Genomic DNA, 25,001 nt, shown 5'->3' with positions numbered 1-25,001 from the left:
ATTAATATGCAATGACTGTTGGGACTATGAATCTTCTCATTTTGGGAAAGAGTGAGAACCCCCTCACTTTTAAGTACAGATGTATACATCCTGTTAGGTAGAAACACAGAGTTATTTTGTTGTTGTAAAGGAATCCAAATGTGTGTAGAATGACATATATGGACATTGAATAGCCAAAGGAGTTACGCCAGTTATCAATTTATTGTCACTCGGCTCCAAATTCACACTTCAATGTAAGCTCTGCAACAGTGGACAGAATTGCTGTATATTTCTCCTTTAAAGTGTGCATAATGTATACTCCAATAAAGATGTTTAAAAGAAAAGTGTGCATAATGTTAAGTTTTCTCAATTGAGGGCACTGGAGGGACCTTGCATGATGAAGGGCTCTCTGGCAGTTTCCACTGGGTCAGCAGTGTAGGTATGAGGACATCTGGTGGTGATGTGCCCAGCTACATACCCAGAATGTGCTGTCCTCTGGCAATCACACAGCCGCAGCATGGCACGGTAACAATCACCTTACAGCCCTCTCAACAGAGATATCCTGCATTCCAGGCCTCCTGCCCATACTAATTCCTTTGGCTTTTTCACTCTCTATTCAGTCTGTCTCCCATAGTCCTCTTGATGCCACCACCCCTCCCAACAGGGAGACTGTGTGCTCCAGGCCTCCAACCCACACCAGAGCCCACTCCCATTGCACAGCCATGTTCTAGCCATCAGCTGTAGTTCACCCACCCTGCCCGCTTCCTGTTTGCCTGGCCTGGCAAATCTGCGGTCACTATTGAAATTGCCATTCAGTATTCACCTTCTCCAAAGAGGTCAGTACCCCAGCGTTGGAAATGGGACCCAGAAGGGGGCCACTTCCAAGTAGGACCTCTTAGGAGTCCCCTTAGCCCTAGGGTGCCTCATAGAGTTTCCTTATATCCTATAGTTACTCTTTTATGAGTTTAATAATTCTTTATATTAAATCTTCCCTGTTTAAATTATTGTATGGTTCTACTTCAGATTGTATCTTCACTGCTACAGTCTCTGTCTTCATGGAGTTTATAGTCCAGCAAAGAAGATGGACAACTTAAAAAAGATAATCAACCTCATTTATAACCAGGAAAATGCAAATTCAGACTATAGTTAGGTAGTATTTTACAACTGCTAGACTGGTAAATATTAAGGAGTCTGACAGTACCAAATGCTGGATAGGATACAGATCAACAAGAACGCTCATATATTGCTAGTAAGAGTGTATGTTGGTAGAACCACTCAGAAAAACAATGTCATTATTTTGCAAATGTATACATTCATATATCTTTGAACCAAGAGATGTTTACACATGTAGACCTATTTCACCCATTTTCCCCTCAAGAAAATCTACATTTAGATAAATTCTAAAATTTAAGTATTAAAAAGTCATTCAATAGTATTATCAGGATCAACTTTTAGATTTAAGCAAACATATAGAAGGAAGGGCTTTCTCTTTCTTGTGCCTTTTTTGTCAGAATAAAATAATGTAGACCTGCATTTTTTAACAAACAATGTCACAAACTATGTAGACTTATTAATCCAGCTTCAAATTGTAGATATGGCTAAACTGATGTATTTATCATTCAGTCTTCCATATTAGCTATAAGTAACTTCATATTAACTTAACTACCCTAATATATAATTTTTAAAAGTTTCAAAAGATCAATTAGGCCAATATTCCACTCACTTTACCTGAATATTCCATTTGCAGTGTCCAACTTTTATAACCTGGTCTCTGGGGATTTCCAGCAGATAATGGAGTTTTTAGTATTTGAGGATGATTACTATCTCGCGCAGAGGATGAGCTTGTACCGAGAGTAAAATGTGATGCAAGTGTGTTTTCTGCATAAGATCTTTTGTTTGTAAAGTATGAATCTAAATTCAAAAAAAATTAAATATCAGTTCTTAAAGATTCCAAATTATGCAATGTTGTACTAATTCTTATAATCTCTATAAAACTTCATCTGATAATGATTTTTTAGTGTAACAAATTATGACAAGTTTAACATTACTGATAAATAATCTTGTACTAAAGTATAATGAAAAGTGCTTGCTAATATGTCTTTTTCTTATACAAGTTGACTGAGACTATTCTTGCTAAAATCACAAACTACCTTCTAATCTTCAAATATACCAGATATATTTTCTTTGTATAGTAATTATAACACATCTTTTCCTCTGTTGACCTCTTCATTGAAACTGTCTCCTCCCAGGTAACTGGTGTAGTTTTAGGCTCACTTCGATTCAGTTCCTTGTTTAGTTACTTACCTGCTGATATAAGACATTACCTATTTTATAGGGTTGTCATAAAATATGAAGGAATGTACATAAACAGCCTAGCATAGTGTCTTGGCACATAGGAGTTTTTTTTGTTTGTTTTTTACTTGAAGTATAGTTGATTTACAATGTTGTGGGCACACGCAGAAGTTCTTAAAAGTATATATTGGGTCTCTTTTCTCCTCTTCCCCTTGATTTCCATGACAACTCTCTATCTTGATTCTCCTTAAACCACTTCTTTTTAGTTTCCTTTGCCAGGTCCTTTTTCCCTCTGTCTGACTCTTGACTGTTGGCTTCCCAAGGTTCCATACTTTTTCACTTTCTCTCAAAATCAAAATTATACATTTTCTCTGGGCATCTCATCTATTATTTTGGTTTCTATTAATATCATTTCCTGACAATTCTCAAACCTTCATATACAGCCCTAACTCCTCTCCAACACTATAAACCATGGGGTGGCAAACTCCCTCTGTAAAATTGGGACAAAAGAAAAATCTACCTTGCAGAATTATTGTTAGGATCAGAGATACAAAATGCCAAGTAAGAAGCTAGAACAGAGTAGTGCTCGTTAATTAGTGGATGTTATTACTGTTGAAAAAGCATTTCAGGAAGGGGGGATTATACTGACAACGTAAACATGTATGTTGCCTTGGAGGAACCGCCAAGTAGGTCAGTTAGGTTAGAAAGTAGGGTAATTATTAAGAAATGGTAAGAGATAAGAATGCAAAAATTGAAAACAGATCCCAAATGGCCTTGGATGTCCTGATAAAGAATATGATTAAAAAAAAAAAGTATGATTTTTTTAACTGCAAATACAGAGTCACGGACTGAAGTGCCAAGGGACATAAGATTTTCATTTTCCGGGACCTCCCTGGTGGTGCAGTGGTTAAGGATCCACCTGCCAAGGCAGGGGACACAGGTTCAAGCCCTGGTCCAGGAAGATCTCACATGCCGCGGAACAACTAAGCCCATGTACCACAACTACTGAGCCTGTGCTCTAGAGCCCATGAGCCACAACTACTGAGCCCGCGTACTGCAACTACTGAAGCTTGTATGCCTAGAGCCTGTGCTCCACAAGAGAAGCCACTGCAATGAGAAGCCTGCACACCTCAACGAAGAGTAGCCCCTGCTCGCCACAACTAGAGAAAATCTGGCGCGCAGCAACGAAGACCCAATGCAGCCAAAAATAAATTAATTTTAAAAAAGAGAGAATTAAAAAAAGATTTTCATTTTCGATATAACTCTAGCAACACTGTAAGTAAGCTTGAAAGAAAGAATACTTAGGAGTATGAGGCAATAAGTCCGACATAAAATCATAAGGGCCTGTAATGGCACAGAGATAGAAAAGTACATAATTATTTAAAAGATAAAGTTAGATAGAATTTAACTATTTGGATGTTATGAGTGAGGGAATACTCGAATTATTGGTCTCCTAGGTTTAAGATTTAGAAAACCCAATGACTGAGATAAGTAGGAGAAACAGGTTGAGGAGCTGCAGAGAGATGAATTAAATTAATCATATAGTGAGTCTGAGGATTTCCACTGGTTCCTCACCAGAAACTTCAGAACAGTCTGAAATAGGAATCTGGAGCATAGATGAGATCTGGGCTGTGGTGATAGTCACATCCAGACAGAAGTGGCCTAGGAAAAAACCTCCAAGAACAAACCGATAATTCGGGAACTAACGAAGGTAAGCATAGTTCTCTGGAAGGCAGGAGAAAAACAGGGGAGTGGAATCAACGAAAGCAAATTAAGACGGTTTAAGAGAAGACCGGTCAAGAACATTAAACACAGTGGAAAGGTCACACAAGATGAACTGAAAAGTGACCACTGAATTTGGCATTTGTTACCTTATCATTGACTTGCAATGCTGTCTGGAAAAAAAGGTGATGGTTTTGCCATGCAGAGTGACTGAATATAAAATAAACGAGTTGAACTCTCCTTGAAAGACATTTTTCAGACTAAACATATCATTCACCTCAATTAGATAAAATGTTAAATCTGGTCTGTTTCACGGCATCCTAGAAGGACTTGGTGAGTTAAGCTCAGGAGCCGAGAAGTTCACCATTTCTATCACCAAACTCATGCACAAATTCAGGCATCTGTCATTAGGGGCAGAGAGCTGGGACATCACACCGGATGTTAATGCAACCCGCCTCAGAACCGAGCCACCCGCCATCACAGCCTAGTAATGAAACTAATTTGAAGAGTCCAGCCCTTTAGCCACTCAGAAACACTAAATTCCCGGCGCATCCCATTCTCATGTTCCAAACAAACCCCAACTGGTAACTTCTCTGTGGCAACCACCAACCACAGCTCCCTGAGCCTCCGGGAATTCACACAACCGCTCCTTGCCTTGAGCTGGCCGCGCGCTGGGCGGGTGCCGAGGGAGGCTGCTGCTGCCGCTCCGGTCGCCCGCCGCTCCAGACGTGCCTGGAGGGGAGGACGAAGAGGCGGCCTGGGCTGAAGGACATCTCTGAGGAGTCTCCTGGAGTCCGAAATTGTAGCGGGGACCCTGGGACCGAGCCTCTACCGAGGAAGAGGAAACCGCAGGGACAGAAGGCGAAGTTGGTGGGATCTCAGGCCTCAGCATGCTCACAAGCCCTCTCAGAACACCGCTCCGCAGGGCCCAAAGGCATAAGCGACGCCGGGAAAAGTGCGAGTATGGTGCGCAGGCGCACGAAGCCGCATGGGAAAAGTGTGAGTATGGTGCGCAGGCGCAGAGCCCCTGCTGCAACCGCCCACCTTCCCCGCCCCTCCCCCCCATCCACACCGAGGAATGTACTTCCAGGCGTTCCGGTCCCGTCACCTCCCACAGGATTTGGTCGAGCTAAATGTAAGGTACAGACCTCCTCAGCTGAAAGGAATTCTGGGCCCATCAATCCAACTTGGCAGGCCCATTATTCGCACTGCACCTTATTTCCTTATCACAAGGTGTTTGGGGCTAACATTCCACACATACCTCCAAATACACTAGTTTCTTTTTAATTACATAAACTGCCATCACTGTGCACGCAGTGCCTGTGATAGTGGAAACAAATTTAATGCTCACACAGTAGTACAACCCATTTAACATTGGTTTCCTGGCTAAAGAGCCACTAACCCCTTACAGCTTAAATATTCACAGGGCTGTTATCACTGCAAGATTGCCCTTCACCCAGTAAGCATATGGCTGTGTGCACAGTATAGGAGGAACCAGGTTAAGAAGAGTTATCTCTTGGACAGTTTCCTCTCTCTCAATTTCTAGTACTGGGTTTTCACACATAGGTATGAACTGGTTAAGAGCAGACTACAAAAACTCAAACTAGCTTTACAACAAATGACCTTTGGGAAATTTTGTGCCTGCTTACTTTTCTTGAATACACAGTAATACCAATTTCGTAGAGATGCCAGGATTGAAAACAGAATACTCTGGATACTATTAGAAGAAATGCATTACTCAATTCATGCAATTGTTAATATGTCAATAAATCAGGTATTCATAGAACAGTTCATCCACATGCAATGACTGCAGTCCTCAAAACTCCAACTTCCAATGACAGCACTTAAATAAAATTATGTTCCATCCAATGACTTCCGAACCTTCAGAAACAAAATACTGGCAATGCAACTCAAACCCTTCAAATTAGTGAACTGTTAAAAAACAATGCTAGGGCTTCCCTGGTGGCACAGTGGTTGAGAGTCCGCCTGCCGATGCAGGGGACATGGGTTCGTGCCCCGGTCCACCGGGTCCGGGAAGATCCCACATGCCACTGAGTGACTAGGCTCGTGAGCCATGGCCGCTGAGTCTACATGTCCGGAGCCTGTGCTCCGCAACGGGAGAGGCCACAACAGTGAGAGGCCCGCGTACCGCAAAAAAAACAAAAAAAAACAAAAAACAATGCTAGACATTTCAATCTCACATTGGCCAAGTGTTGAGAATCATCACTATACACATGTAAGAAGATTCTCTAACTCTTACACAGGGTATTGCAAAGACACTTGAGCAAATTTCAACTTCCATCAAGAAAAATGTTCATTAAAATTCTTCATTTTCACCAAGAACATAAAACTCTTATAAGAGATTAGCTGTGGTCTCATCTTTCTGAAAATACAGGTAACAAAAAAATACTGTGGCAACTATCAACTTGTGTTTCCTTAATCCGCAGGGAAAAAAGCCAACAATCTCCCTTGGCATTCTGACATAAAATATTAGAAAGTGAGACTATAGTCCAGATTGCAATCCTATTCCAAGATGGTGAATTGTCACTTACTTAAATCACTTTGTAACCAGCTCAGTAACCACAAACATGAAATATTCCCAAATTTCAGCCATTTATTTTTTTTCATCTTTTAATTTCTATGGGGTTCATCAATTCTTCATCAGTTAACATTCTCATTGACAAAGACCAATTTATATTAACTATAGTTATATATAACATATCAAGGGAGCACATGGGAAAATCAGAACACAAGACTTCATCAGCTAGAGTTCAACTCAGGTTGCTGTTATGGAGACAAACAAGATAAATACATTGAAGCATAAACAAAATATTACGCTCCGAATAACAGCATTCCAGAAGAAAACGGAAAGCTGAAGGTGCAATAAAGATCTCTAATTTACAGTATGTATAATTATATAATTTATTAAAATCAACACAATTCATGTACAAAATATTAACATGGCAGCCATTAAGTTTGTTAAGCACTTCAAATACTGAAATGTTAGGACAGTAAAACTACACTAAGCAACTTTTGCATCAAGGGATCTAATCTAGCTCACTAGTTCAGGCTGAACATTCACTCTCCGAAGTATTTCTTCAGGCATGCAAAAAACAGGGCTAACAGGTTTAATCTGTTCTTCTCCCAAAAGTGACAATCCAGCAATTCCAAATAGAGTATGAAAAGGATCTACCTATTAAAAAAATAAGAATTTATAGAGTATTACAAAATGAAAACTTCTAAAACCCTGCTTCTGAACAATGATTATACTGGAGCCTATTGTATTCCCTTTATTTGAACATATGCTTAAAGTTTTCTGAAATAATGATGGTTTCAAATTGTGTTTTTAAACACAGAACCTGGTCCACACACTCATTTCTTGGCAATAAGTGACCAGAAATTTCTGTAAACTTGTTTTAGATCTTTCATATATTCTTAAACGACAATTATTTAAAAAGCATCCCTTCAAAGCAACACTTGGAAATACCATCCTTTCCCCCCCACCCCCCTATTCCTAATTCTGGAAACTTAGAACCCTTAAAACACAAAGCAACACTGAAAATTTTAACTGTTACATAAACAGTCACAAATATACTTGCCATATCTCCTGGCCTGTCCGCAAATCCTCCCGTTTCTTCATCTTGACATGCTAAAATGAAACTGCGCAGTTTCTCTCTGTCAATCCAGTGAAGCCTTCCAATTATCTTTAGGGAAGCCAACACCCACCAAGAATAGCACACATCTGGTAACTAGGAGGAAAAAGCCACAAGTTGCCTCAATTTTACTTTCTGGCCCAAATATTGGGGGTGGGAAGGGAATCAAGGGATATATTGACAATGCAGTGTTTGAAACACTGAAGTCCATAAACACAATTGCTTAGAATTAAAGATAATCACTGGAAAAGAGAAGACCAAACACTCCATTCCATAGAAGACCACGCTGAATGTTTCAGTTTCAGTACTCAGTGATAACCATCCATCTACCTTATCTTCTATTTGCAATGAATACCTAAATAAGCCCCTTAATCCAAGAATCTGGTGGTCAGGCTCGTGAGATCTATGGTACTATATGTTCCACTGCCTTAGGTACAGCATTTTCAGTAAGTGCTGTCCAAGCAGTACACAACCTGCTTAAAAAAAAAAAAAATCACCCTGGCTCCTCAAATCATGGTAACTTAAGAAATGCAGAAGTTCCCACCTCAGACCGAATTTCAACAAGATCCTTAGGTGATTCACAGGCACATTAAAAGCTGTCCTAGGGCTTCCCTGGTGGCCCAGTGGTTGAGTCCGCCTGCCGATGCAGGGGACTCGGGTTCGCACCCCGGTGCGGGAAGATCCCACATGCCGCGGAGCGGCTGGGCCCATGAGCCATGGCCACTGAGCCTGCGCGTCCGGAGCCTGTGCTCCGCAACGGGAGAGGCCACAGCAGTGAGAGGCCCGTGAACGGCAAAAAAAAAAAAAAAAAAAAAAAGCTGTTCTAGATTTTAAGTGCAATCCTCACCCCCAACCATCTTCTACTTATTGAAAAGCTGCCCAGGTTTTTCATTGGATCTTAACTAGAAACCACTTGTGGTTATTTTCCTACCCATTAACTTATTCAGAAATACTGAGCCAGCAAAATTAAACAAAAATACAACGACCCAGATAAAAGCATCACCATGCTCTATCATATTTTAGGTCACGGGCTCAGCAGGCTACAGCCACTGAGTCAAATCTAGACCACAGGAATAGCTTTTAGTATGTGTAAATGATTTTTTAAAATAATAGTTTTGCGATGGGAAAATTATGAAATTCATATGTGTAACAATAAAGATCTCTATAGGTCAAAGCTAAAAATATTTACTACCTGGTCGTTACAGACCCAATTCAGAGTGTGTGAGAGCTAAACAAATTGGGTTTTTCTTTAAAAATTAACAAAGATTTTAAATAAAAATGTTGTAATCCAATTTTTTTTTTTTTTTGCGGTACGCGGGCCTCACCGCTGTGGCCTCTCCTGTTGCGGAGCACAGGCTCCGGACGCGCAGGCTCAGCGGCCATGGCTCACGGGCCCAGCCGCTCCGCGGCATGTGGGATCCTCCCAGACCGGGGCACGAACCCACGTCCCCTGCATCGGCAGGCGGACTCCCAACCACTGCGCCACCAGGGAAGCCCATGTAATCCAATTTTTTTAAAAAAATCTTTCCTTTGGCAAATCCACTGTCCTTCCCCACCCCCCATAAGTGGGCATGGAGATTTCTGTACAAGATGCATGTGTTAATAGAAGCCTTTGACTCCCAGATATACATAATGCGAAGTAGTTAAGGTGAAAAGCTCATTATCAATTTACAAGAGCAATACCGAGATATATAAGACAAAAATTTAAGTCCTCAATCCAGGTTATAAAACTTAAAAAGTTAAGTTTTATATGCCACAACAGTGAGAGGTCCGCATACCGCCAAAAAAAAAAAAAAAGTTAATCTTATGAAACGATAGATACCTTCTCTGGCCTTCCATTGAGTCCACCTGATGGAAGCTGTCGTTCACAAAGCCACCAACCAAGTAAATCAGAATTTACTCGATGCAACTGACTAGTAATAGCCAGGAATCCTGTGCAACAATAGATCTAAAATTACAGACATAAAGTACATGTGTATAATAGTTTTTCAACAGTAACATGGTGATAAAAACTACTTAAATCATTAAAGCTCCATTTTCTATCTAAAAATTTGCTGACAGTAAGAATTGCAAACAAGAACACAATTATTTGAACAAATCCAACACTACTAGGATGCAACTTTGCAATGCAAGACTACTGTCACAATTTCTTCATGGCTAAAAGCAAGCTTTATTTGACAACCATTTACATATACAACATCCTCTGGCACAAGCAAACAGGTCTTGGGGATAGGTAGGGAATGTTTTCACCTGGTTAAAAACTAATTGAAAATCAAAATATATTTTTGGTAATTACAAAACTACTTACATTTACCTGGGTCAGAGGATTTCACCAACAGGGGACTGCATACAAAGTACACTACTGTAAAAACGCCTTCCTTAATCAGCAATTAATTCTTATATAACATCCCACATTATATTACATTCAGTCAAATTAACTTGTTATTTTCCCAATTACACGCGTTATCCCTTCAAAACTGACACTACATTTTAATTTAGATTGATAAATTACCTGCCCAGCATGGGATTCAGAACCTGGCCTGCAACCAAATCCACCATCAAAGTTCATACATGATAGAACAAATTCGATTGCCTTTTCCACATTAATAGCATCCAGCTTCCCCTGTAAACAAAATATACCTATTAAATTCCAGAATAATCATGGAAGCTTAATCATTCCAATACAACATTTAAAACTTACCAATAGAGCCAAAGTTGCCACCGCACAAAAAGAGAATCTTGTGTCGATTTCTCCTAAAAATAAAGGGATCAAGCCAAAACATTTTGTTATCAGAGGCTTCTGATCATATTATGTAGTAAAAGTTAATTAAAAACAACCTCTGTACAACTACCATGGTTAAATTTCCAAGAGTTCAGGCTTAACATGTAAGTACATGTTAGTCACCAGGAGGAAAGCTAAATCTTTAAAAAGTGATCCATAATCACTTACTTTATTTCGAAGGAAACTAAGAACTAGAAAACTGCTTTGTGAAAAATATAAGCAAATAAATTGCTTTCAAAGCCCCAGAAAGGTAACAGAAAGAAAAAGACTAGTCAATTTCTCAGAATGATAATAAACTTACCCTATTATATAAAAGTAGATTTTCACATCCCATGAAGCAGCTGGTCTCTCCTGCCTGCACTGTATTCAGCCCTAAAGCAGAGATTATCTACATTTATCAAGTCAAATACTATTCCCTCCCTCCACTCAAATATTCAGTAAGTTTGTAAAGTTTTTTGAATATTTTCCCCTTGCCAGAAAGTTTTTAAAAAACTTTACAAAGCCACCAAATATTGGGGAAAAAAGTTTCACCTACCTTATCTTTTAGACTGGCCCCCTCTGTTCCAGTACTCCTGTATGCTGATATAACTAGCACAGTGCATGCTGGAACTTCCAGCAGACCATTAACTCCAGTTAGACCAGCTGCTTAGTGGGACCTGAAAAGATGAAAAACTTAAAAATCTCCTGGTAAGTTATTAGCAAAGCCCCCAATTCGCTGAACTTTAAAATTTGCAACAAAGCTTATCACTACAATAAATACCAAAGCAGAACATTTTTGGATTGGTATTTTGGGTGCCATGGATTAAAGGGACATTACCCCAAATATCTCCAGCGAAAGAACCATCTTCTTTCTGTAGACTCTGAACATATTCCACAACTTTATTTACATCAATAACATTAATACTATCATAGAGGGTAAGAATCTGTAACAAAAACAAACCATGGTAAGTAAACACCTCTTCAACACTGGTAAGGTTGTCCTAACAATGTTCTTCCTCAACTACCTTTTAAGTTGTCAAGTAAGCATGTCCTTTTGTTTATGTACATTGTGAACTTTTCTCAAATGTGCACTTCTACTATGTATTCAAATTATAGATATTACCAACAAACACAAACCTTTAACCACAAAGCATTATTTTTCCATTTATAAATTGTTAACTTAGCACTCTATGACTCATATATACTAAACTTACATAGACTTTAAACCCTTATTTGTGGATTTTCACTAATATCAAAATCAAAGCTAACTCCAAGGAGGGAATTCCCTGGTGGTCCAGTGGTTAGGACTTGGCGCTTTCACTGCCACGGGCCTGGGTTCAATCCCTGGTCAGGGAACTAAGATACCGCAAGCACAGTTCGTCCAAAAATGTAAAAATAAATAAAAATTTAAAAACTCCACGGAAAACAGCAGAGTTGTGAAATGACAGAGTATAAACAGGGAACCACAAGCAGCTTAGTATTTCCAGATATTAGATGAAAAGCAAGATGAGACAAAAGGGAGGAAATGGCCAGGCCATGGAGAGAAGCAAATGCCATGCAGAAGTTTGACCAATACAAGAAACAGATGAAGGAGGCTTCTACACATGTGGTAAACAGGCTTTGAGCAGTTTATGTAATCCATTATGCTATTTGCTGTTCTCTGAATAACGTTCCACATGACATTTCTATTATCAGACAAGACTTATGTAACGTAATCTATTTGGATAGGTCATGCTGTCTAATAAATAAAAGATTTCAGTGGCTTAACTTCAAAGGATTTTTCTTGCTCAAAACAAACAAACCTAACTCCACTGAGTGATTTTCAAATATTTACATATACTGAAGATAAACATAATTACCATCCAAGGTCTCAGTGTAATTTTAGAATTTACATCAACTTTGGATTCAGCTAATACATGCCATCACATCATTGACCTTGTACAACATATATTTCATTTGAAAAGGTAACTTTTTAACATAGATACTGATTTTGTCACGTCCCTGATACCTAGTTTCAATTTCCCCACTCTCACGGAAGAGAATACATCACCAAGACTGCTGAATTTTTATTAGTATTTACCTGGACAGCACTAAGAGTGTACAAAAGATGAGGATCATGTCCAATACTAGCACTTATTCCACCACACTCATGTTGACAAGACTTAATAAATGTCAGAATCTCTTCTCTATTCATGCGATGTAGCTGTCCCATGAGATCCATTACAGTCAGACCCCAATAGATGCCACTCATTCTCAAATATTCAGACATACAGTATTCCTAAAATACAGAATTACTTTAATGCGTCAGTTTGAATTGATGCCAGGTTAAAGATACTGAACACATGAAGCTAAATAGTCATGGTGTTACATGGCCCTAACTCCATAGCTACAAGGTTATGGGAATTCATCAATACTAGATTATTTCCCAACATGGTAAATTTCAGCTCTTTGTATCCTACAGGGGAAAATATTTACTTCCAATTAAGTTGTTCATTTAATTTTTTCTAAGATTTTCCCACAGAGAAAAACTGGGAACACCATTCTTCAAGGTTAAACTTTTTCAAGGTCTCAGCGTAATTCTAGAGCTTAAGTGTTATCCCACATCACCGTAAACTCAGGTAATACATGCCAACACATCATTGACCTTGAAAGCATTACCTCAACTACAGAAGTAAATCTATTCCATGCCTCAAAATTCTTACAAATCTGGGCAGGAAGGGAAATCTACTTTGTCTGCCAAAGCCTCTAAATAAGTGTTGGTAAGGACCATGGTTAATTCCATTGCCCTTCAACCACACATACCAGTCCTTGTCACACAGGAGTTGGATACCATTTTTAAGAAACATGGGCCATACTAACCTGCTTATGCAGAATGGCCAACACCTTTAAAAATAAACTTTTCAACATAAAAGTATACATACGTAATCATCTTTCTTTGAGCCATAGGATGCTATATAATCTGCATGCTTCTCCACTAATAGGGTGTCGGGTGCATCTGACTTGATAATAACATCCTTCTGCGGTGTGCCCTTTCACACAAAAAGTGATTTCATAAATTTTTTATCTTTTAACGTTTGACCCCGGAGCATATATTCAATACACATTTGAATTCTGATTTCATCTTGCCATATAAAAACTTTCAATTTTAAAAGTATCTGACTAAAAAATAACTAAAGCCCTCATAAAGATGCAGGTATTTTTCAGGTCTCAGCGTAATTCTAGAGCTAAAGCAGTAATAATCAACTTTAGATTCAGAATACATGCCAGCTCATCATCGACCCAAAAAATCACCTCCGTCTTCATCACTCTTTGCTTATCTTTCACTTAAACAGTTAAGTAAAATAAACATACACTATCAAACTTTACGAATTTAAGACAACGTATGGCTTACATGTGGCAAAAAGTTGAAGCATTAAAATAAAAATCTTGCTAGCCCATAATTTTCAGTTAAGTTCTTTAATGAGATTTTATTAATCCTAGAAACTCAGGTTTCAAAGCACCTTCCACGTTCCCCGAAAGTTATTTATCAAGCAAGCAGTCCCTTTAGCCTAATCTTCTCCAGCTTTAGTCTTAGTTTCTACAAGCCCCCAGGTGATGAGGATGCTGCTCTAGTTCTTATTTTAAGTAGGTCACGATCACTACCAAAAGGAACAAAGCAGTTAATTTCCTTCACATCCCATTAATATTTACTAGATCAAGACCATACTATTAATAATTATAAAGATTCTGAACCATATATTCATGGCCAAATGGAAGGAAATATATATGTACATGTATATATAGAAGGAAAAGAGAACTAGCCGGCTTTTTGAGAGATTAAGTAACCGGGTCGTTGAACCCTGAGGCCCGCCGGATAGGAGGAAGTCTGGCCGCATGTGCAGCCGCGAGATCTGCAGAAAACGCTAAGTAATACTTCACCCTGTCTCTGACTCCTCAAAAAACCTTCCAAGGCCTGTGTCTTAACTCAACCATTCTCTAATACCTAGAAAACAACCCACTGGTGCCTGATCTGCTTAAACATTAGCCTACCCAGTCTCCTCCCGACTCATCTACACAGCAACCCAAAACACTACCACACTCACCATGTCTGAGACCGAAAAGAGAACTAGGCTCGTCGCTGGGCGGATTTAGGTGGCAAGCGCCTGCGCAGAGGCGTCCTTCAGGCCCCACCCCCACCCCCACCCCCGCGCCGACATAGCTGACTACACTCCCGCCTGAAGGAAGGAGCAGTGCCATGGCTGCCCTAGGACCCCACCGACTGCTCATAGCTGTCTTCGCTGCCTGCGCCTAAAGTCTCTGGCGCCGATTTTCTCGTCTCGTAAGGTCCGCGGTTTTGTCTACAAGGGTTTTAAGTAATGTGTAAATACCTGAATAACCTTTTTTTTTAATGTATTTATTTATTTATTTATGGCCGTGTTGGGTCTTCGTTTCTGTGCAAGGGCTTTCTCTAGTTGTCGCAAGCGGGGGTCACTCTTCATCGCGGTGCGCGGGCCTCTCACTATCGCGGCCTCTGTTGTTGCGGAGCACAGGCTCCAGACGCGCAGGCTCAGTAATTGTCGCTCATGGGCCCAGTTGCTCCGCGGCATGTGGGATCTTCCTAGACCTAGGGCTCGAACCCGTGTCCCTTGTATTGGCAGGCAGATTCTCAACCACCGCGCCACCAGGGAAGCCCCTGAATAACTTCTAAGAAATCGTTTATTCTTGAGACTCTTTGAACTTCGAAGATCTGAAATGGCTGGTAATTAATAGAGTTGCACGTAGTTAAGTGTTCAATAAATGTTTTTGAGTGAATGTTAATGAAGTGTTCACATTCCCCTCCTGTTTGCCTTGGCCATTACGACCGACTCCCTCACCTACTCCCCCCACTTCTTTAGGAAGTACTAATATCTGAAATATTTGGAACTGAATTTTCAACAAAGAAACACCAATGTGCCTTTTATGAGCTTTCCACAGAAATCGGATTTACTAGGTGTGTTAACACAGCTGTTTTCAATTGTGCTTTCTTTAGGACTGTCATACTTAAGCATTTTTGAGCACCCATTAGAAAATAATGGCACCACACATCCTTGCATTCCGTAACGATTTGGAGAAGGGTTCCTGACACAGTGACTTATGTGGGTTATCAGTAATTGAGAGAATGTTGGATCTACTGTGATGATAGATTTCATTATTTCGCCCTGTAGTTCTGTTGATATTCGCATTTCTAGCTTGAGGCCACTTTATTAAATGCATATAAGTTTAGAATTTTCTATTTCTGCTGAGTTGAGCCTTTTATCATTACGTGATGATTGTCTCTAGCCCTAATAATTTTTATTTTAAAAAGTCTGCCTTGTTAAATAGTGTTGATGAAAAATTAATCCGTTGCTGCCAGAAAGAAATGGAAATTTTTATCCGAGCCAAATTTGAGGATTATAACCTGGGAAGAGCATCTCAGAAAGCTCTGAGGACTGTTCCGCGGGTTACAAGTGAAGGTACAGTTATATGTTTTTTGAGACAAGGGGCTGTACATCAAATGACATATTATTGACAGTTTACATAATCCAGATATAAGTGTCATCGTGGTAGGTCGTGTGACCCCTTACAAGATCAGGAAAGAATGTTATCTTTTAAGGAGCTGTCTTGTTGATGCTGGGAGAATGTTGCTCTTTATGGTTGAGCAGGTATTCCTGCTGATGGGGGAGGTTTGGTTGATGCATAATGCAGATACACAATGCACAGTGGGGGCACAGCGGAGGCCAAAGGACAGAGAAGAATATCTTTATGTTTAAAATTTTCTTGTCTTGCCTTAAAATATGAATTTTATTTCACAATAGTAATGTAATTTCCCAGCTTTCTTTTGCCTCTAAATCAGATGGGAGAGGAGTGTTGTAGAGTGAGAAAAACCAAGGCAGAGAGAGAGAGAGAGAGAGAGAGAGAGAGAGAGAGGTCATGTCTCCTGGGAAAAGTAATACTCAAAATAAGAATAAGACAAGCATCCGATCCAAAATATAACATTCAGGTCGAGGCAATAACTGCTGAAGTAATGAAAAGTAAGCCTCTCTTCCTACTTTATTAATTCATTCATCAGATATGTATTGGATGCCTATAATGTGCCAAATATTATTTATTCTAGGTTTTGGGGGTACGATGGTGAGCAAAATGGAAATATTTATAGGGAGTATCTGTTCTAGCAATTCTTGTAATCACATTCAGCAATTCTATTTCTAGCTATTTATCCTACAAATATACTCCCTTGGCTATGAAGTGACATGTGCCAGAATATTCATAGCAGCAGTCTTCATAATAGCAAAAAATAAACATTTTAACCTTGAAAAGGTGAAATAGGGTTTCCCTGGTGGCACAGTGGTTGAGAGTCCGCCTGCCGATGCAGGGGACACGAGTTCGTGCCCCGGTCCGGGAAGATCCCACATGCCACGGGGCGGCTAGGCCCGTGAGCCATGGCCGCTGAGCCTGCGCGTCCGGAGCCTGTGCTCTGCAATGGGAGAGGCCGCAACAGTGAGAGGCCCGCGTACCGCAAAAAAAAAAAAGGTGAAATAAACTATGGTGTATTCATTATGCAGCCATTAAAAAGAATGAGGAAACTCTGCAAACATTGTGTGGAAAGATTTACAAAATATGTTAAGTGAAAACAAAAACAGAATGTACCAAACGATGTACCGATGTGCCATATGCTACTACTATTTGTGTGGGAAACAAAGGGGAAAAAATATATGGATGTATTTGGGAATGCACAGAACCAAAGCAGTTACCTACTGGAGGAGAAATGGGTGGCTGTGGACAGGATTTAAGGAAAGCTTCTCACTGAGTACTCTGATACTTTTGAAACTTGGTATGTTTTACCTCTTCAAAAAAATAAAAATATCTCCCCTCCAAAGAAAAGTAGCTACATACATATATATATATATATATAAAACAAGTTCATCTCTGCCTCTAGACCTCCAGTGTCCAATATAGCCACATGGAGCACTTGAAATGTGACCACTCTGATTTGAGATGTGTTGTAAGTATAAAATACACACCCCATTTCAAAGACTTAGTAAGATAAATAGAAATATCTCATTAATAATTTAAAAGTATTGATTGCTGAAATATTTTGGATATATTGGGTTAAAGTATTTTCTTAAACTTAATTTCATCTGTTACTTTTTACTTTTTTAATGTGACTATTAGAAAATTTTAAATTACACATGTAGATCACCTTATGTTTCCACTGGACAATGCTGCTGTAGCCTATAAGCTTTATAAGAGCTGTAGTGTCTGCTTTGTTCACCATTTCATATATTACACATATCATTTTGTAAATAAAAGGATTCCTCTTTACCTACAGTTTTGTTCAAAGACCATATTGTGACTGACTACAACTATGAACATAGTTTCATTAACATTCAATATCTAAACTGTTTCTACTCTGGTTTAACATCTTTATTATGTCACGGAATAGCATTTCCAGGGGACAACAGTATCATATTTTACCTAAGATGCCACTAACTATAAGACACATCCCAATTGCAAAAACATCAAAGGTAGAAAAAAATAGCCAATGGCTATTAACATAAAACTTACCCAGATTTCTGAGATGTTAAATAAGAAGAAATATGCATTTTGGAATCAATGAAACATAGTAACTGAGTCATTTTTTTAAATGAAGTGTATCTTATTTACAATGTTTCAAATTTACAGCAAAGTGTTTCAGTTTTATATATATATATTATTTTTCAGATTCTTTTCAATTATAGGTGATTACAAGATATTGAGTATAGTTCCCTATGCTATAAAGTAGGTCCTTTTTGTTTACCTATTTCATATATAGTAGTGTGTATTTGTTAATGCTGAACTCCTAATTTATCTCCACCCCCCTCCCCCTGCTATAACCTTTGGTAACCATAAGTTTGTTTTCTATGTCTCATTCTGTTTTGTAAATAAGTTCATTTGTATCATCTTTTTAGATTCCACATATAAGTGATATCATATGATATTTGTCTTTGACTCACTTCACTTAATACGATAATCTCTAGGTCCCTCCATGTTGCTGCAAATAGCATTATTTCAGTCTTTTATATGGCTGAGTAATATTCCAGTGTGTGTGTGTGTGTACACACACACACACACACACACATATACATTTTCTTGATCCATTCATCTGTCAATAGACATTTAGGTTGCTTCCACGTCTTCACTATGAGTCATTTATTTCTGAAATAGCAAATGTAGAAGCAGAATATTACATGCTCCATGCTGCATATTACACTTGTAAAATTATATTATAACCTTCTATATATTTTAGGACATCCCTGATTTTTTTTATTCCTCCATTTTTGGATTCACTTCAAGCAAATGAAATCTTGTCTAAAGTCTTAGAATTGCAGGCCTTCTTAACTAACTAGTTCCAATAATAAAAGGAACTCTGATAGGAAAGATTCAGGTATATAAGGACTAGAATTCTGGAGCGATTTAAGAGAAACTTTCTAAACAAAGTTGTAGATAAAAAACATTTTAAAATGTAAAATCCTGTCCAAGGGACCTCCCTGGTGGTCCAATGGCTAAGACTCCATGCTCCCAGTGCGGGGGACCTGGGTTCGATCCCTGATCAGGGAACTAGATCCCTCATGCCACACCTAAAAGATCCCGCATGTGGCAACAAAGATCCCGCGTGCCACGTCTAATACCCCGTGCAGCCATGTAAATAAATATTTAAAACAAATAAATAAATAAAATGTAAAATCCTGTCCTTTAATTATGAACTATAAAAAAGAGCTTAAAGCTTTAAAAAAAAGATACATTGAGACATCTAGGTTATAAGATTTAAATTGGTTGCTAGAAATTGGTTTTAATATATTATTGGTTCCCTCCTTTTATAATGAGTTAAATAAAACTTTTGACATGTATTCACTTTATATTTATATGCGTCATGATTTTACCATTTTGAAAATTATACATTTCCTTAGATACCCAAGTACACTCAACATATAGAGCTAAGTAAACTGCATTGCTTGAGAATGGCACCTCAAGATCTACCCAAGCCAAGGCAGGTCTTTTCTTGGCTCTCACAGCCACTCCACAGCCTTAACTTTTTTGGACTCTATTTATGTAGGTTTTGCCCTCCTTACTGATTTTTTTTTTTTCACCTCCTTACTGATTTTGTGTCTTGTTATTGTTTCTGCTTCAGGCACAGTTCATAATTTAATCTCATTGGTGGCAATGATTAAGACTATGTTTTTATGACCCATTTGGTGATCTCTGTCTGCTATAGAAGTCTATTTCTCTCATGGGTGAGAAATGACAGAGAATCTGGTTTATTCACTCTTGTCTATGTGTGAGAGCTCTAATCAGTTAAGAATTTAAAGCCCACTGAAAAGAAAAACAGCTTTGAGATCTGGACTGTTGAGTTTATTTTTGGCCTGTGACTGAAGTTGTTGTAGATCTGAAACTTTTAAGTTCTCAGTGTGTCTGTTTGTCTAAAATTGAGGAAGGCTTTGCCCTCTTATTGCACATCTATGAAATACTTTCCCACTTCTGAGCAGTGTAAACTAATAAATCAGATTATGCTTCATATTAAGGAACTCTGTTCTGATTAGTTTATAGAGATAAATAGGCACTTATATAAATGGGTTAGTCCCCAAATTAACAGAAAAATTATAAAAATTAACTTCTAATACTTTGAATGAGCTAGACTTTAAAGGAAAACAGTCATTCTGATAAAAACTACTAGCTCAAAAAACATTTTTAAAAATTCAAGTTCACATAGTAAGATGAATCTGTGGACAAATTAGAGAGGTTTGTAATTTGGGTTAAAGAGAAAAACAGCTATGTGTCTTTTTCTCTAATTATCAGTATAATACAAGTATAGTACTATATGTTTAAGTGCAGTTTATTTTTAAATGAAGAGACTAATTAGTCTGGATTTCCTAAACTTTTTATAATGATTTATTGGTCAAATTAGCTAACCTAACACCTAAATGAAGTTTAAGATTTTTGAAAATGTAATTTTGGGTTCCACCATATTGAATCATAAGTCTAACAAAATTTGTTTATTCCAACAGTAATTATGTTTTGAATTATGTCAGATTATAGATAATTTCCATGATCTTTAGGAAATGTAAAACCTTGGACTGATATTGAATTAATTAATGAATAATCAAATATGCCTGGATTGTTTCTTGGATAGAATATTAAATCATTGATTATTGAACATAATTTTAAGCTTATATACTTTTGTTTCTTACTTTGATATGCTATGGAATAAGTTACATGTGGGTCAAGTTAATAAATATGTTTCTTTTTGCCACTTCAAAGTGGCAAAGGGATATGCATAGATATATAAAGTTGTGTTAATATTCATGAACTTTGCTAAAATGTTCGTGTGTGAAAAACAGTTCCAATGACCTGCTTCCCAGCTTTCTCTGAAGTAGAAGTTAGTTTCTACAATTAAGTCATAATAATAAGGATTATTATATCACTAGAGTTGGACCAGTAGTGATAGAGAAATACAACTATGTATGTGTTTTTATTTTTCAAGAGAAAATGAGTAGTTTCGTTCCAAGTATCAGCTTTTTCTAGATTATGAAAAAGCATTGTGAAGGACAAAACTTTAGGAAAGTGAATTTTATTTGCCTTGGTGTGTAATACCTGAATCTGAAAAAAACACTGGAAGGTACTAAAATTTTGGCAAAGTTCACTCAGTTTTATGGGGCTTGCTTACTTGGTTTACTGATTGACCCCTTCACCAAAGGTAAAAGGTTACTCTTTACCGTCTGCCTACATACCAGAGATTTTGTCTTACAGAATAAATTTTCTGTGTTCTATGTGTTGAAATTTTAATACCCTTAATTATTTTAAAAAAAGGAACAAAGTTTCCTCATTTGAGAAACAAAGTTCTGTATAATTATGTTATATTTTTCTGTGTTTATTTTTATTTATTGTCCCTTTAATTAAATAGGTAAACAAGTGTTCTTTCTCAGGTACCTATAATCCTATCTTAATCAAGTGATCAGATCATCTGACATCTCTTGATTTTGCCTTCTCAAGGTTAAATCTTGAATTCAGAAAAATAAAAATTTCACGATATATTTTACATCTAAATGTATCTTTGAAATTTCCTGGAGGAGAGGGATTGGGAGGCTGGAAAATAAAAAATCTATTCTTTCACCTCATAAAAAGAAAGGTATTAGAAATAATTAAGTTTATTTCATGTGCCCCATATTTCTTATTTACCAACACTACTGTGGGAGCTTTATAGAAAAATTTGGTAAATATTTCAGATCGACTCAGCCTTCCATAGCTTAAATTTGTATAGGTAAAATGTTAATATAAATATGTCCAAAATTGTATACTTTATGAGAAGGCCCTGGAGATTTGTCAATTCTCTTTGTTTCCCTCAGGGGAAATAATGGTTAAATTCTTATGAAATAATTATGCACTATGCTGTAATAGAGATTTGAACTCACTTCCATTCTGATATTATTTCAGTCTTGGTCATTACAATGGACTGAATGTTTCTGTCCCCCCACAAATTCATATGTTGAAATCCGAATCCCCAGTGTGATGGTATTAGTAAGTGGGGCCTTTAGGAGGTAATTAGGTCATAAGGGTACAGTCCTCATGAATGGGATTAGTGCCCTTATAAAAGGGACCCCAGAGAGCTCTCACCCTATTTTTGCCACGTTAGTGTAAAAGAAGTTAGAAGTCTGCAACACAGAAGAGGGCAGGCATCTTGATCTTAGACTTCCTAGCCTCTAGAACCGTGAGAAATACATTGTTGTTTAAACCACTCAGTCTATGGTGTCAACTGAAAAAAAATGTACAACAGAAAAACTGCGAGTTGTGTTTATTCAGTGTCTCACTGAGGACTATAGCCCAGGAGACAGACTCTCAAATAGCTCTGAGAAACTGTTCTGAAGAGGTAACGGGGGAGGTCAGTATACATGTGATTGTGGTGAAGGGGGTATGTGCAACACACATCTCTGTAGAAGGTTGCTGCTAGACATGAAGAACAGATATCTTAATTAATGGTTTTAGTGCTTTTCTAAGTATGGGAAGATGCAAGAATCCAGGTTCATAAAAAAATTTCTCCTGAAAATACCTATTTTTCCTGAAGGTCTGTTCTGTCAGTTTTCCCAGAGCATAGAATGCCTCATTCTGCCCTGAATTCCTTTCAGGCTGTGTTGAAGGTCAGTGACTGCAGGGGCTAATAGCTTAATTCTTAACAGAACTGGATGGTAAGTAACATTCTTTAGTTGGCAATGGTATTGTTGTAGCAGCCTGAACTAAAACGGTTATCTACAGATAGTTTCTGTTTTACTCTGATGCTAGCTTGAGGGCTCTGCCTATAGATTTACAGGCCAAAGTTTGTGCATTCAGGAACGGACAGTCTCAGAGCCTCATGGGAAGAATCAGGTGCTTTGAACTGTCAATAGAGACGTCAAAGAATAGTTTTGTGGGTACACATTTCCAAACTGACATAGCTTAGACACATTTCACACCATACCAGTGGACTGAGTCAGGATTTCTAGAACTCTTTTGTCTAGAAGCAGACAGTTCTTTTATTTTTTTTTAATTAATTTTGGTTCAACTTTCTATTATCTTATTTATTTACTTTTAAATTTATTTAAATTTATTTTTTTTTGGCTGCGTTGGGTCTTTGTTGCTGTGCATGGGCTTTCTCTAGTTGCGGCCAGTGGGGGCTACTTTTCGTTGCAGTGCGCGGGCTTCTCACTGCGGTGGCTTCTCTTGTTGTGAAGCACAGGCTCTAGGCACGTGGGCTTCAGTAGTTGTGGCTTGCTGGCTCTAGAGCACAGGCTCAGTAGTTGTGGTGCATGGGCTTAGTTGCTCCATGGCATGTGGGATCTTCCCAGACCAGGGCTTGAAACTGTGTCCCTTGCATTGGCAGGCGGATTCTTAACCACTAGAAGCACACAGCTTCTTGAACGTAGTTTACTGATCCAAGATCCAACAGAGCAATTACAGAAAACTGAAGGGACCAATGAGGGAAATGTAATCATGGTTACTTGTTTGGAATATTGTTTATGCAGTTGTTATGTTCTATATTTATGGATATGTAAGGAAGCCCTTTTTAATTCTTAGGCTATCTCTAGTCTTCAATTTAGTAGATTCTGCTTTTGTAAACTGGAATTTTAAAATGGTATCTGATTCTCACTGTGTCCCCAGAATTTAGAAACATTTACTGAGTCTCCTTACATTTCATGGCAATATCAAAAGGAATCTTTACTCGTGTTTACCAGGATATAATTGAACAAATTGATTGTGTAACCAAAGCCATACCTGGAGTGTCATAATTGAGACCAATTCACATTTACTCATGTATGACAAACCCATTATTAAAAAAACAAGTTGACTTTATACGTAGAGTCAGTGCCTACAAAGCTGCCCCAGTAAAACTGGAATGGTACCTGGCTTACAAGGTTCCAGTCTTACAGATGGTAAGGAAGGTCCCTTCTATAGTAAATTTTAGAGATGCTGAGGAAGAAATTTACCTAAAGTCTTAGGTACTACTGGAGAAATCTGGTAGAGAGTTTCTTGAGCTTGGTTCCAGAGGCTTTTAGAAGTCCAATTTCAGTGTCCTTATGAAAACTTTCATACAGAGGTTAATCCTGCAGCTTTAATAATTGTTCAGTATTGCACATCTCTGGATTTGCAAAGTAAATCTGAGGAGGCCTACATAGTTAACACCCTTACTGTACAAAGGTAATCAGGCCAAACCTAATGAAACCTGTCTTTTTGTATCAAGAGTAATCTTGGCAGATTATTTATGCTCACATGAAAAGAGACTGTCAAAACACATTGTCAAAGACTTGGAAATGTATAAAAGAAATTACTGAGTGTCCTTTTAGTGGACTGCTAGGTATTATCTCATGGATCCTCTGAAGAGGTATATACCTGTGATTGTCTATTGGCTGGCTAAACTGTTTTACAACTCTGTTAAAAGTTAAATTATAGAAAATGGAGAGTAATGAAAATGAGCCATGAACTACAAGTGGTTTCTCCTGTACAGAAAAGATGACCCCGGGACTTCCCAGGCTGTCCAGTGGTTAAGACTCTGTACTCCCAATGCAGAGGGCATGGGTTCGGTCCCTGGTCAGGGAAATAAGATCCTGCAAGCCGCACAGTGTGGCCTAAAAAAAAAAGAGAAGATGACCCCCTCTTTAGGTTTTTTGCCCTGCCAGTTTTACATCTATTAGCAAATTCTTTTAAGCGTTTCTAACTGCCGATATGTCTGTTCTTCAAATTCTCCCTTATACTAGTTTTAACATCTTGTTAGTTCTTTCATTCATTCATTAGTTATATGAAACCTTTAAAAAAAAAAAAAACCTGTTGCCTATAGAGTTCAATCTTCAATCTCCAAAGAACTTTTGTATTATCTGGTTACAGGGTATATATTCAAATCAATGGGTGTCATTCTAGAAGCCATGTAAACAACTTTTTTTTTTTTTTTTAATTCAGAGGAGTCTTGGAATAAACTCTTCTCCCTATATGCAAATTGATGACTCTGGTAGATTCCTTAAACATTCAATAAACTTGCCATAAACATACCAGATCTTTTATAAAATTGTCTTTTCCAGGAACCATCAAGTCACAGA

The 25,001-nt window shown here is 38.1% G+C and overlaps 2 protein-coding genes, 1 long non-coding RNA gene and 3 other non-coding genes across 9 annotated transcripts in view; 1 reads left to right on the top strand and 5 right to left on the bottom strand.

The window, feature by feature from the left end:
* Positions 1–4,932, bottom strand: part of MSH4 (mutS homolog 4) — a 98,229-nt gene extending 93,297 nt beyond the window's left edge. For 2 of the 3 annotated variants that reach the window (XM_067726596.1, XM_067726595.1), the window contains exon 1: positions 1,708–4,562. In XM_067726596.1, coding sequence (XP_067582697.1) covers positions 1,708–1,720 — 13 coding nt within the window. In that variant the 5' untranslated portion in view covers positions 1,721–4,562. Of the gene's footprint in view, positions 1–1,707; positions 4,563–4,647 lie in introns of those variants that run through there. The other variant, XM_067726597.1, reaches the window with a different exon arrangement.
* Positions 4,933–6,587: 1,655 nt separating this feature from the next.
* On the bottom strand, positions 6,588–14,589 carry RABGGTB (Rab geranylgeranyltransferase subunit beta). 2 transcript variants are annotated; one of them, XM_067726601.1, is made up of 9 exons: positions 14,490–14,540; positions 13,329–13,436; positions 12,488–12,685; positions 11,246–11,351; positions 10,348–10,400; positions 10,159–10,269; positions 9,469–9,594; positions 7,589–7,742; positions 6,588–7,182 (listed from the first exon to the last, which is right to left on the bottom strand). In XM_067726601.1, exons 1-9 carry the CDS (start codon positions 14,490–14,492, stop codon positions 7,046–7,048), a joined length of 996 nt encoding a protein of 331 aa, XP_067582702.1. In that variant the 5' UTR covers positions 14,493–14,540; the 3' UTR covers positions 6,588–7,045. The 2 variants fall into 2 exon arrangements, with proteins under 2 accessions (XP_067582702.1, XP_067582703.1); XM_067726602.1 differs by lacking the exon at positions 12,488–12,685 and having other exon boundaries at positions 14,490–14,589.
* On the bottom strand, positions 12,272–12,343 carry LOC137220337 (small nucleolar RNA SNORD45). Its single transcript, XR_010941639.1, has one exon. It is a non-coding gene; the product is annotated as a small nucleolar RNA SNORD45 (small nucleolar RNA).
* LOC137220339 (small nucleolar RNA SNORD45) lies at positions 12,970–13,052 on the bottom strand. Its single transcript, XR_010941641.1, has one exon. It is a non-coding gene; the product is annotated as a small nucleolar RNA SNORD45 (small nucleolar RNA).
* Positions 13,609–13,687, bottom strand: LOC137220338 (small nucleolar RNA SNORD45). Its single transcript, XR_010941640.1, has one exon. It is a non-coding gene; the product is annotated as a small nucleolar RNA SNORD45 (small nucleolar RNA).
* Positions 14,590–14,606: 17 nt separating the features above from the next.
* The window catches only part of LOC137218885 (uncharacterized), a 29,548-nt gene continuing 19,153 nt past the window's right edge, over positions 14,607–25,001 (top strand). The window contains exons 1-2 of the long non-coding RNA XR_010940908.1: positions 14,607–14,730; positions 17,342–17,407. This is a non-coding gene — a long non-coding RNA (uncharacterized lncRNA). The remainder of the gene's footprint in view (positions 14,731–17,341; positions 17,408–25,001) is intronic.

This window comes from Pseudorca crassidens, chromosome 2, assembly GCF_039906515.1.
Source record: "Pseudorca crassidens isolate mPseCra1 chromosome 2, mPseCra1.hap1, whole genome shotgun sequence".
Taxonomy (NCBI): Eukaryota; Metazoa; Chordata; class Mammalia; order Artiodactyla; family Delphinidae; genus Pseudorca; species Pseudorca crassidens.
This window is presented reverse-complemented; position numbering and strand designations above follow the sequence as displayed.